General features: G+C 33.8%; 1 protein-coding gene across 2 annotated transcripts in view; it reads right to left on the bottom strand.

The window, feature by feature from the left end:
• Positions 1-9,141, bottom strand: part of LOC108486066 (uncharacterized) — a 39,628-nt gene extending 30,487 nt beyond the window's left edge. The window contains exons 1-6 of one of the 2 annotated variants that reach the window (XM_017789879.2): positions 8,676-9,141; positions 8,561-8,601; positions 7,790-7,827; positions 6,838-6,928; positions 6,241-6,346; positions 6,105-6,172 (exon numbers count right to left, since the gene is read on the bottom strand). In XM_017789879.2, the coding sequence (XP_017645368.1) occupies positions 6,105-6,172; positions 6,241-6,346; positions 6,838-6,928; positions 7,790-7,827; positions 8,561-8,601; positions 8,676-8,786 (455 nt within the window). In that variant the 5' untranslated portion in view covers positions 8,787-9,141. The remainder of the gene's footprint in view (positions 1-6,104; positions 6,173-6,240; positions 6,347-6,837; positions 6,929-7,789; positions 7,828-8,560; positions 8,602-8,675) is intronic. The other variant, XM_017789878.2, reaches the window with a different exon arrangement.
• Positions 9,142-13,577: the final 4,436 nt, after the last annotated feature.

The raw sequence follows: 13,577 nt of genomic DNA, 5'->3' as shown, positions 1-13,577 counted from the left end.
TTCCATAGGTAAACCTTTTCTTTTTCTCCCAACTGCTAAAGATGTTTGGGACGCTGTGAAAGAAACCTATTCAGATTTAGAAAACGCTTCACAGATTTTTGAGTTAAAAATAAAACCGTGGAAAGCTAGGCAAGGGGAAAAAGAAGTTACTCTTTATTATAATGAGATGATGTCTCTTTGGCAAGAACTGGATCAGTGTTATAATGATGAATGGGAGTGTCCCGGAGATGGTGTAAAAGCTATGAAAAAAAGAAGAGAATGAAAGAGCTTATTTGTTTCTGGCTGGTTTAAATAAAGAATTTGATGAAGTGAGATCTCGGATCCTAAGGAAAAAACCGCTTCCAAAACTTCGTGAGATTTTTTCTGAGGTTAGAAGAGAGGAGACAAGGGAGAAAAGTAATGTTAAAGCCAGAGTTTGAAGCTAATGATGATAATTCTGCTCTTGTAACTATTAAAAATAATGATGATAGTGAAAAAAAGAAAAAACCTTGGTGCGATCACTGCAAAAAATATTGGCACACTCGTGAAACATGTTGGAAGCTCCATGGGAAACCGACAAATGGAAGGAAAAAGAATGGCAATGGTCATGGTTCACAATCAGGGGATAGCAGAGCTTTCCAAACAACTAATGGAAATTATGAGGGCCAAAGTTCTCTGGAAGGGTCTCCATTCACTAAGGAACAATTAAAGCATCTACACAAGTTTTTTCAATCACCACAATTTCGGATGAATACTTCTATTCCTAACTCATCCAATAATCCTTCTTCCTCTTTTGCCCAATCAGTCTCGATTTTTACATTTTTCAAAGGTCAAGCCTTGTAAAACAAACACATGGATCGTTGATTCGAGCTAATGATCACATGACTAGCGTCATTTTCTTTTTCAACTTACACACCTTGCGCAGGAAACAAAAAGATCAAAGTAGCAGATGGGTCCTTCTCGGCAATAGCCGGGAAATGCACTGTTAAAATTTCATCTTCCTTGGTTTTACATGATGTTTTACATGTGCCAAATCTAGCTTGTAATCTCATATCGGTTGGTAAATTATCCCAGTCCTCAAATTGTCATGTTATATTTGACTCCTCTATGTGTAAGTTTCAGGACATGGTCTCGGGGAGGATGATTGGCAAATGCTAAAGAATTTGGTGGAATTTACTTTCTTGAAGACGACCATCTAAGTCAACCAACAACTACTTTATGTTTAAATTCATTTCGATTTTGATAAGGTTATGATTTGGCATTATAGGCTTGGACATCCTAATTTTTATTATTTAAGATATTTGTTACCTAATCTATTTAAAAATAAAAGTCCTTCTTCATATCATTGTGAATTTTGTGAATTGGCTAAACATCATCGGTCATTCTTTCCACCTCAAAATATAAAGCCTCCAAACCTTTTTCGTTAATTCATAGTGATGTTTGGGGACCTTCAAGAGTCTCGACTTTTTCAGAAAACGTTGGTTTGTCACATGTATTGATGATCATACTCGACTTTGTTGGGCGTTTTATTAAAAGATAAGTCCGAAGTTAAAATGTGTTTCAGTCTTTTTATGCTATGGTGAAAACACAATTTGGTGTGAAAATAGAAGTATTTCGAATCGACAATGGTGGGGAATTTTTAGCGACCAATTAGGTATTTTCTTAACCAAACATGGAATAGTCCACCAAAGTTCTTGTACAAATACACCACAACAAAATGGGATTGCAGAAAGAAAAAACCGACATCTTTTGAAAGTAACTAGAGCCTTGATGTTCACTAGTCAAGTACCACGTTATCTTTGGGGCGAAACCTTGTTAACAGCTACATATCTTATTAATAGAATGCTCAGTAAAATTCGAAATTATAGAACTCCTTTTAGTCTCTTTAAAGATAACTTTCCTAACTCTAAATTGATTACAGATTTATCCCTCCGAGTTTTTGGGTGTAGTGTTTTTGTTCATCTTCACAACCAAGGTAAACTAGATCCTAAAGCAAAAAAATGTGTCTTTGTTGGTTATGCTTCTAATAAAAAGGGTTACAAATGTTATGATCCAATTGATAGGAAGATTATAGTTACCATGGATGTCACATTTGTTGAAACACAATCTTATTTTGATTCTAATCTTCAGGGAGGGAATTATACTAAATAAAGATTCTATAATTGATCAAGAAGAGACTAGGAATATACAACATAGGGATTCTAATAATGGGGAAGGCGAATTTATAATTAACACAAAAATTAATAATGTTAATGTTAATGAAAAAGAGGATGAAGGTGTAGAGTCTGATAATGAAAATAAAGAACAAACAAAGGAGTTAATTGTTTACTCAAGAAGAAATAGAAATCAAGAAAGTGGAATCCACCAGATTCATCAACAAGAATCCGACCCGCAAGATCCTGTCAAAAGTCCAGGTAAAGCTCATAATCCAGCCAATGAATTTTTTGATTTAGATATTCCAATTGCCAAAAGAAAAGGTGTTAGAAATATTGTCAAATATCCCATGTCTAACTTTGTATCCTATAAAGCCTTATCTTCGACATTCTCAATCTTTGTTTCGTGTCTCGACATCTTGTCCAAATACCAAAAAATGTGAAAGATGCTTTACGGTGTTCTGAGTGGAAGGAGGCTATTTTAGAGGAGATGCGTGCTCTTGAAAAAATAGGTACATGGGAAACAATGGAATTACTCAGAGGAAAAAAATTGGTAAATGTAAATGGGTGTTCACAACCAAATTCAAACCAGATGGATCTTTAGATAGATACAAAGCCGGTTGGTAGCAAAAGGGTACACTCAAACATACGAGATAGATTATCTTGAAACATTTGCTCCAAAGGCCAAATTAAATTCCGTCGAGTTCTTTTATCAATTGTCATTAATCTTGATTGGTCTTTACAGACTAGATGTGAAGAATGCTTTCCTAAATGGAAAACTTGAAGAAGAAGTTTACATGGATCCTCCTCCGTGTTTTGAAGAAAATTTGGAACTCGAGTATGTAAACTCAAGAAATCTTTATATGGTCTCAAGCGGTCTCCTCGAGCTTGGTTTGAACGATTCACTCAAGTTGTTAAAAACAAGGTTACTCACAAGGGCAAGTGATCACACAATGTTCTATCGACATTCACAAAAAGGTAGAATAGTGTTATTATAGTTTATGTCGATGATATCATTCTTACAGAGAGATGATGTGGATGAAATAAGACGTCTCAAGGAGCATCTAGCATTGGAGTTTGAGATCAAAGACTTGGGTCCTTTGAAATACTTTCTTGGAATGGAAGTTGCTCGATCAAAGAAAGGTCTTGTGGTCTCTTAGAAAAAATATGTGATTGATCTTTTAAAAGAGGCTGGGATGAGTGGTTGCCGCTCAGCTGACACACCAATTGATCCAAATGTAAAATTTGAAAATAAAGAAGGTCGATTAGTTGATAAAGGGCAATACCAAAGATTAGTTGGTAAGTTAATTTACTTATCACATACAAGGCCAGACATAGTTTTTGCAGTAAGCTTAGTGGGTCAATTTATGCACTCCCCAATGGAGGAACATGAAGAAGCAGTGTTTCGAATTTTAAGATACTCGAAGAGTTCACCGGGAAAGGGCTTATTCTTCAAGAAATCCGAACAAAGAGGAATTGAAGCTTATCAGATGCAGATTGGGCAAGCTCAATAACAGACAGAAGATCTACATCAAGATACTGTACATTTGTTTGGGGAAACCTTGTGACTTGGAGAAGCAAAGAACAAACTGTTGTAGCAAGAAGTAGTGCAGAGGCTGAGTTTAGATCAATGGCTCAAGAAATTTGTGAAATGGTGTGGTTAAAAAGAATTATGGAAGAGCTGAGGAAACCAATAACTTCACCAATGAAGTTGTACTGTGATAGCAAAGCTGCCATTAGCATCGCTCCCAACCCAGTCCAACATGACAAAACTAAACATGTTGAGATTGATAAACACTTTATCAAGTAGGAGATTGAAGAAGGCCAAGTGTGCATGCCGTTTGTTCCTTCAAAACAATAGATTGCTGACATACTCACCAAAGGACTTTCCAAGACAAGCTTTGATTTTCTTGTAAGCAAGTTGGGCATGATTGATATATATGCACCAACTTGAGGGAGGGTGTTGAAATATGTATATATTTTAAATTTATTTAGGTAGATAAATCTTATTTGGGTAGATAAGTTTTATTCATATTCTAGAAATATTTTTATTTTATCTTTTAGTAGTTTACTAGAATAAGGGAAATATTTTCTTTTTATGTTTTAGTAGTTTATTAGAATAAGGAAACTATTTTCTCAATTAGAATTAGGACTTTTTTTCTCTATTTAAGTTCAATTCTTTAGTTAATAAGAGAAGTACAATTTTATTCAAAGCTCTCTTGAAATCTTTCAATCACCTCATCAAGAGTAAGAATGGTTGGGCTCGTAAGATTTCTCATATCTCACCAAAGCTAAATCTGCTCACAATCCAATTAGAGAAAGAACCATAAAGAATTTATCCCTCTGCTTCTTTTGATCCGCAACATTCTCAGGTAAGAGACATAAGAACATTAAACTCATCCAACAACGATTCAACTTGACCCAAATAACTAGTCATGTCTTGCTAATTTTGTTATAAACGGACAAAATCTGAAACAACTTTAAGATACACAAAATATCATTAGTATATATAGGTATTTTGCCTTAGCCCAAACTTTGTAACAAGTTTGCAAGACTAAAACAAAGTTCAAGGGAATGTCACAACAAGCTACATAATTGGGTATCAAGTTTAACCAAAGAACTTTACCAATTTCATCAACAACAGTAACTTTTGTTTCCAAAATGTTTTTATAACCTTTCCCCCATAAACCACAATCCAACAAAAACAGCCTAAGAAACATAATTAATATTGTCCTAGAGTTGGACAATAAAAATAATAGGAGATTAAAAAGCACCAAGAAGAAGGGTCTGGTAGAATTTGAAGGATCCATATCAAGGGAGAACAAAAATAATTAAAAATAGAGTTCACGATCGAATCAATACAAGGATAGCACCATTGTAGTAAGACAAACGACAGGAAGAATTACAAACAATGGCTGGAGGGAGCCCTACATGCTCTCACGCAAAGGCGAGTGAGACAAATTTTGCATGGCACATGTGGCCCACATGCACTATTCTTGGTTAAACTTTTTTGATCGAAGGGTCAATGGGGACTAGGCTTTTCAATGGAAGGGGTAGTGAGAACAAGTATTGATATTTTGCCCTTCTAGATAGTGTTATGGCTACTAACTCTTGTCCCAAATGAAATATACTCTAGACTTGTTAGTTGAAACTTGAAAGTCGAAGATGTGTAGATAGTTATTTAAACATCCTGTGAAAGTATAGGAGGTTAGTTGAGAAACAAAACAATCTTTTTGTTCATGAAAAGATATAACAAAAATTCATCTCTATAGGCTATGTCAAAACTGGATATCAACTAAGAGATATATTCACAAAAGCCTTAAACGGAGCTCGAATGGATTTGTAAGTTAGTCATAAATTCACAAAAGCCTTAAGAGATATATTCATGCTCCAGGTTGAGTCATAAATTTACAATAAAGAGAAAGATGATTTGTAGAATTTTTTATGGATTTTATTCTTTTTAACTACTTCCCTTAGTTTTATAAATAGGCTAACTTATGATGTGAAAAAATAAAATTTCTCTTTTATCTCAATTTCATATTTTCATTAAAAACAAAATTAAAAAATAAAATAAGAAAATAACTCTAGTAAAAGCTACATGACATGTTAGTATCAATTTAGGTTCAAACTCTATTGAAGAAAAAAATTGTCCGCATAGAGCATCACATCCTCAAATTCAGTGACAAGAAAGAACTTATAATAGAGAGAAAGAGAAGTTTTCTTCAGCCTTTACTATCTGCCACAAAACAAGATAGGTCTAAATGACAAACTTATGCTCAGCCATGAAGAACAAGATCCCTTTTTCAATTTTCCTTTAATCATACTAGTATTGCATAGAAGAGTTCATGTGTAATTAAGCACTCTCAATAGTAGAAGAAAGGAAAAGCAAAGCAAAACTGAGAAATGATATGACAGGTCAACTGATCTCATAATTTGAGATGAAGAGAGAAACATTTAATGCTCTAAGCGCACCTTCCTGGTAGGAAGTCGCCAAGGGTAAAAACTAGACCAAAGACCGCAACAGCTATTCCTACTCCAATCTGTTAGGAAAAGAGAGTAGGTCAAGATGGGAAAAGGTTTAAAATAAAAATTATCATGATGTTCCTACCTTAGTGCCCAGACCAATTGTTTTCTTCTCTGATTCAACAGGTGCATCATAGTCAATTGGTCCATATTCTTTTTGTTCCTCTACCTTTTTTTGTTCAAGTGCAGCCCTGCGTAGCATGCACAAACAATGATTATTGTCAAAGAAACTCAAGTATGATGCATACATAAGAAAAACTTATTGAACTATACTGCAATCACAATTCCCAAAGAAACTTATCACTTTACAAGACAGTTATATAACAGATATGGAAGATCAAAGATGAATACAATTATCTCTCAAGATCTAACCAGCATCCACAAACTTTAGGTGACCGGATAGACCAACCAGCATTGAGAATCTAAGTATCAAAGATGATAAATTGATATAAAACGTAAAGTAGTATAGCTTATATATTTGTTATGATGTACAATTGGCACATGATATAAATTATTGAGTCTTGAAAGAAGAACATGAACATAACAGTAAGCACATGAACAGAAAGTGGTACATTAGTAATTACTGTGTGTAATTTGATAAAGATCAGTAACAATTTATTACATTTTAATGCGAAGATATTTCTAGCAATTGTGAACTATGAGAAAAACATAACACGTGTACCTTCTAATTGCTTCCAGCCTTTCCTCAAAGTCGATGTCCAAGGAATGGCTATTAGATTTTCCATCAAATTGAACACTTAAACCAGGTGCCGCTGCAAGGAAAAATAATAGTTAGGTGAATAACCTGAAAGAATTATAAAAGTAGAACAAAAAAAAAATAGAAAAAGAAATAATAAGCCAATATATGTTGAAGGCAACCCTATGTAAATGGGGCATAAAAACTTAGGAATCGCTTCTAGGGCTGACAGTTTCCTCTTATGATATACTTGTGTTCAACTTTTAAGATCATAAAGCATATTTTATAGAAAAAAGTAGTTGTAAAGGTTTAAACAACAAGACAAAAAAATAAGTATGTAAATTTGAGAAGAGAAGAAAGAGAGAGAGAGAAAGGCTGCCGCCGTGGAAGAGAAAAGGGAGAAAGAATGAGATAAAAAAAAAGAGAGATTAATCTGAAAAATCTGCTTCATTATCCCTCTAATTTAGAGGGTATTTATACACTTTAAGAGTATACAAAATAAAGAAAATAATCGCTAAAATCCTATTTAACAGCCAATCATACACAATTACAATCCCTAATGTTCAGCCTAAAATCAAGCATATCTTAACAGCCTGAGATGCCTCAACTTAGAGAAGAAAGTTACAACAGCTCCCACTTCCAGGGGATATATCCCCCAATCCATTTGCCAACTCCCCATCCCTCACACACCCCTTTAAAAGAAGACAAGAAGAAATTATTCCTTTTTCATTTAAAATTTTCCCCATTCATGGGATAATTAGACAACAAAAAAGGAAACAAAAGATACCCACCAGTAAACCTAACAACTCAGAACCAAATGGAAATAGAAAGCAGATTACAAAAGGGGGCTGTTAGAAATCTTGTTAATCAAGTATTGCCACATCAGTAATAAGTCAAATGAACTTTTTTTGCTGGAAAAGAAACATATCTTACTTACGAGCAGGTGAAGGACCGGACTGCTTACTAGCTGATTTCCTGCACAAGGCAATGTTATTTTATTATTTATTACTATAAACTGAAAAATGATCATATTAATGATCAGCATATTTCAAAACTTTTACAACTAAAAAACAATCTCATACAGGTTTCTTTTTTTTTTTTTTTAATCAAGTGTCTCATACAGTTTATTCATGTCCACATATCTTAAGGAAGATGAGAAAAAAAGAGAAAAACAAGAATTAGAGGGAGATCTATCAACCTTGATCATAAAACACACTATATGAATAAATACATAGTCAAGGGAAAGAATGAATACAAGGAAGCCTTACGCACATTCCATTAGGGGTCTTAACCAAACCAAATTCGTTCATACAAAAACTACATTTATGTAACCAAAATATGTAAAACAAAAATGAGCTGTCTATCACGAGTTATAAGTTTGTGGTTATAGTAAAGCTACATAAAGATTGTAAAGGGATGACGTCCACAGAAGCAAGTCCATCTGATGAAAACAGGCCAACATAAACCAGTTATGGATGGAGAGGAAGACGAACTTTGATAATAAAGACTAAAGAAAACACTAACTTAATCAAATGGAAAGCACCACTTAGCACCCCCCCCCCCTCAGGCTTACGTGTAGTTGCAATAATAAAAATTGGAAACAGATGAAGATGTTCATTTTGTGCATTTTCAAAAGTAGAATAAAAAGAAACCAACAACTTTAGCATATCTTACAGCACAGACCATCAGCTAGCAAATTTTGAGATACCTTTGTTGTAAGTTAAAACCCTTCTCCTCCTTTGATGTAGCCTGAGTTTTCAGAGGGCAGTCGAAGTTAAAGAAGAGTGAAGTTAAAACAAAAGGAAAAGAGTGTGCAAGTTTACCTTTTGATTGGATTTTCTGGGACCGAAACCCCGTTTACGGTTAGAATCAGAGCATTGTATTTGAAAGAAAGACAAGGTTGAACTCGACGTTGATGTTGCTGCAATCCACATTGTAATAGTGGAGGAGTTCTTAATCTCTTAAGTAACGAAAGTTTTTATCTCCGAATTAATAAATTAACATGAAATTAAACTCCAATTTATCATCCAAAGAATTGTTTTGTTCATTGATCTTAAGAAATGGAAGAGCGTACTGCCTTTTTTTGTTTTTCGGTTGATTCAGTAACGGGAGAGAAGGATAAGGTTACCCGACAATGAACCGTTTGGTTGGATCCGTATGTGGATTCCAACCCGATTTCTTATTTTATGCTCTGCTAAATTTGTAGGGTCAGAAACTGACCACCCGAGTGAATTTGTATGCTCACCTTTTTCCTAGTTTTTAAATGGTAAAAGCTTTGGGGATTACATTCAAAGTAACCAAATAATTATAAGAGAGAAAAACAATAAATACGAATTTCTAAGTGGAAAATAAACCCACTTCTTATATATTATAATAGTCTAAATGGCTCAAGTAGACACTAAAATCTATTATCATGTATGATCTATAATCTGATTTATAGTCAAAAGCACCAAACCCCTTCCAATCATCATTGTTTCTTGCCTTTTATTTTTTGCTCCACTAAGAGTTGTTGTCGTCGGGCTTGAACCCATCATTAAACTCAAAGGAGGCAGTTGTGTTGAGTGTTTGCTACATTTTTTTTTGATAATCTACAATTGATCTTTACAAGCAATAACTTCTTCTTGACTCTCTAACATCATCAATGACAACAAGATTGGAGAGAATGAATATATACTGCTGAAATTAAGAGAGAGAAAAAAATGCAAAAGAGTTTTACTTTTCAAAAAAAAAGGTTTTAATGAGAGAGAGTATTTAGTGGATGCTGGCAAGTTCATCATGGAAGACAAGAAAAAGCAAAGAAGGAGAGAGGAAGAGAAAAGGAAAGAAAATTAAAAAAAATGTTGAAAGTGGAGAAGAAAGAAAGAAAACATAAAATTTTATGCAAGTCCTTCTATTTTGATTGTTTAGTATTTTTTTTCTTTAGCCCACAATGCCACATGGCATCCATTTGTTTGTTCATGTGTCAAAAATTGACAAAAATTAATGTCATCAAGCTGCGGTCTCAAAATGTTAAATAAAGAAAAAGTTGAGGTGCCAAATCAGACAAATTAAAAATATACATACCACATTAAAAATTTTGTTAAATTGTAAGGTGTTATAGAAAAATTAATAAACAATAAATAAAAGAGGATGAAAATACGAGAGAATTTCATTATTTTATTTTCACTTACAATGTGCTATTTATAAGTTCATTTACATTCAATTAATAAAGGTATTACATTTAATGAATTAAAGTTTCTTAGCTACTCTATTTAATAATCTCTTGATTATAAATTAAGTAAAGAGTTTTATCTCATTTCTTTAATATGCTTAAAGGGGGTTATGACATCCATTTAATTTACAACACTCTCCCTTGGATGTCTTTTAAATAAGAATGTGTCTCATTAAAACCTTTATTAGGAAAAACCCTGTGGGATAAAAACCTAATGAAGGAAAAAGAGTACACAATCTCCTATTACAAGTTGCCTCGTTAAAAACCTTTAACAGGAAAACCTAATGGGACAAAACCTTGGTTAAAGGAAAAGAGTACAACATGTTTTAGACTCCCCCTAATGGCAACATCACATTATATCTTTGAGTCGACGCATTCCAATCTTGTTTCGTAGTCTTTAAAATGTTGAAGTTGGCAATGCCTTGGTAAAAAGATCTACTAAATTCTCACTAGAACGAATTTGTTGAACTTCTATGTCACATTTCTTCTCAAGATCATGAGTGAAGAATAATTTTGGTGAAATATGTTTCGTTCTGTCACCTTTGATATAACTACCTTTTAATTGAGCTATACATGCTGCATTATCTTCGTATAAGATAGTTGGCATATTTTCCTGTAAAGGCAAATTACATATCTTCTGGATATGTTGGGTTAATAACCTTAGCCAAACACACTCTCGGCTTGTCTCATGCATTGCAATTATTTTAGCATGATTTGAAGAGGCAGCAGCTAATGTTTGCTTTGTCGAACGCCATGATATGGAAGTACCTCCACATGTAAATAAATATCCCGTTTGAGATCGACCTTTATGTGGATCCGATAAATATCCAAAGATCGAGATAACCAACTAATAGGATTTTGAATCATTTGAATAAAATAACCCCATATCAATGGTCCTCTAAGATATCTAAATACATGTTTAATTTCATTCCAATGTCTACGTGTTGGAGAAGAACTAAATCTTGCTAATAAGTTTATAGTAATGACTATATCGTGTCTTGTGTTATTTGCAAGATACATCAATGCTCCTATGGCACTTAGATATGGTACTTGAGACCAAGAAACTCTTCATCATTCTCACAAGAACGAAATTGATCTTTATTAACATCTAACGATCGTACAACCATCGGGGTACTCAATGGATGTGCTTTATCCATATAAAAGTTATTTAAGATCTTTTTCGTATAAGTTGACTGATGGACATGAATTCCATCTTTTAAATGCTCGATCTGCAGGCCAAGACAAAATTTTGTTTTTCCGAGATCTTTCATCTCAAATTCTTTCTTTAAATAATTTACTGCATTTTGAAGCTCTTCAGGAGTTCCAATAATATTTAGATCATCAACATAAATAGCAATTATCACAAAGTTTGATTCAGACCTTTTTATAAAAACACATGGGCAGATTGGATCGTTTTTATAACCTTCTTTTAACAAATATTCACTAAGACGATTGTACCACATACGCCCAGATTGTTTTAATCCATATAAACTTTTCTTTAATCTGATTGAGAAATTTTCCCGAGAAACTCTATATCCTTCAGGGATTTTAAATCCTTCTGGGATTTTCATATAAATTTCACTATCAAATGTACCATACAAATAGGCTGTAATAACATCCATTAGACGCATGTCAAGTTTTTCACGTACTGCTAAACTAATAAGGTATCTAAATGTGATTGCATCCACCACAAGAGAATATGTCTCTTCATAATCAATGCCGGGCCATTGCGAAAATCCTTGTGCTACAAGTCGTGATTTATATGTTACGACTTCATTTTTCTCATTTCGTTTTCGAACAATATCCATTTATATCCTACTGGCTTTACATATTTAAGTGTTTGGACTATAGGTCCAAAAACCTCACTTTTAGAAAGTGAATTTAATTCTACTTGAATTGCGTCTTTCCATTTTGGCCAATCTTTTCTATTTCTACATTCCTCAATAGATTTAGGCTCAGGATCCTCAATTTCTTTTGCTATTTCAATAGCAACATTATAAGCAAAATTGTTGTTGGCAACTATATTTTTTCGGTTTCTTCTTTTTCCTGAAGTAACATAACTTATTGAGATTTCTTTGTTATCACCATTTTTAGGTACCTGAACCTCTTTTGGGGTTTTTTGATTAGTTATATCTTTGGACTCTTCTAGGGCACTTGCCTCCACAATATTACCATCTTAAATAATTGATTCTTTCCTTTTACGAGGATTTTTATCTTTGGAACCAATTGGCCTTCCACGCTTCAGGCGTGGATTACTTTCTTTTGCACTAACAATTTGCCTTATTGGGATATCAATTCGTATTGGAGCATTTTCAGTTGGTATGTGAGATTTTGTAATTCTCTTTAGGTCAGTAAATGAATCTGGCAGTTGATTGGCAATGTTTTGCAAATGTATAATCCTTTGAACTTCTTGTTCACATTGACTTGTACGAGGATCTAATTGAGATAATGATGATCCATTCCATGTAATTTCTTTGTCCAGTTGTATTTTCTCTCCCCCTAATATTGGGAATATTGTCTCATTAAAATGACAATCAATAAATCGTGCAGTAAATAAATCTCCAGTTAATGGTTCAACATATTTAATTATAGAAGGAGATTCATAACCAACGTATATTCCCAACCTCCTTTGAGGAACCATCTTTGTGCGTTGTGGTGGAGCAATTGGAACATATACTGCACATCCAAAAATTCTAATATGGGAAATATTTGGCTTCTGACCAAAAGCCGATTGTAATGGGAAGTATTTATTATAACTTGTTGGCCTTAAGCGCACAAGTGCTGCTGCATGCAAAATAGCATATCCCCAAGCTGTAACAGGGAGTTTTGTTCTCATAAGCAATGGTCAAGCTATTAGTTGGAGGTGTTTGATAAATGATTCAGCTAAACCATTTTGTGTATGAACAGGAGCTACAGGATGTTCAACTTTTATCCCAATTGACATACAATAATCATTAAAAGCTTGGGATGTTAACTCACCAGCATTATCAAGACGAATAGTTTTGATTGGATAATCTGGAAATTGTGCTTTTAATCGAATTATTTGAGCAAATAGCTCACAAATGCCAGGTTGCGAGTCGATAATAAGCATACATGTGACCACCTACTAGATGCATCTATTAATACCATAAAATATCTGAATGGTCCACATGGTGGATGAATGGGCCCACATATATCACCTTGAATACGTTCCAGAAATGTTGGAGATTCAATCCCAACCTTAGCTGGTGATGGTCTAATAATCAATTTTCCTTGAGAACAAGTGACACAAGATAAATCCTTGAATTCAAGAATCTTTTGGTTCTTTAATGGGTGTCCAATTGAATTCTCGATGATTTTTCGCATCATAATAGATCCGGGATGGCCTAATCGGTCATGCCAAATAGTAAAAGTATGTAGTTCTACAAACTTCTGGTTTGTAGTAACATATGATTCAATTGCACTAATATGTGCATAATATAAACCTGATGAAAAAGCAGGTAGCCTTTCCAAAATATATTTCTTTCCACATTCA

This window comes from Gossypium arboreum, chromosome 6, assembly GCF_025698485.1.
Source record: "Gossypium arboreum isolate Shixiya-1 chromosome 6, ASM2569848v2, whole genome shotgun sequence".
Taxonomy (NCBI): Eukaryota; Viridiplantae; Streptophyta; class Magnoliopsida; order Malvales; family Malvaceae; genus Gossypium; species Gossypium arboreum.
The sequence above is the reverse complement of the archived record's forward strand: the minus strand, read 5'-3'. Positions and strand labels throughout refer to the sequence as shown.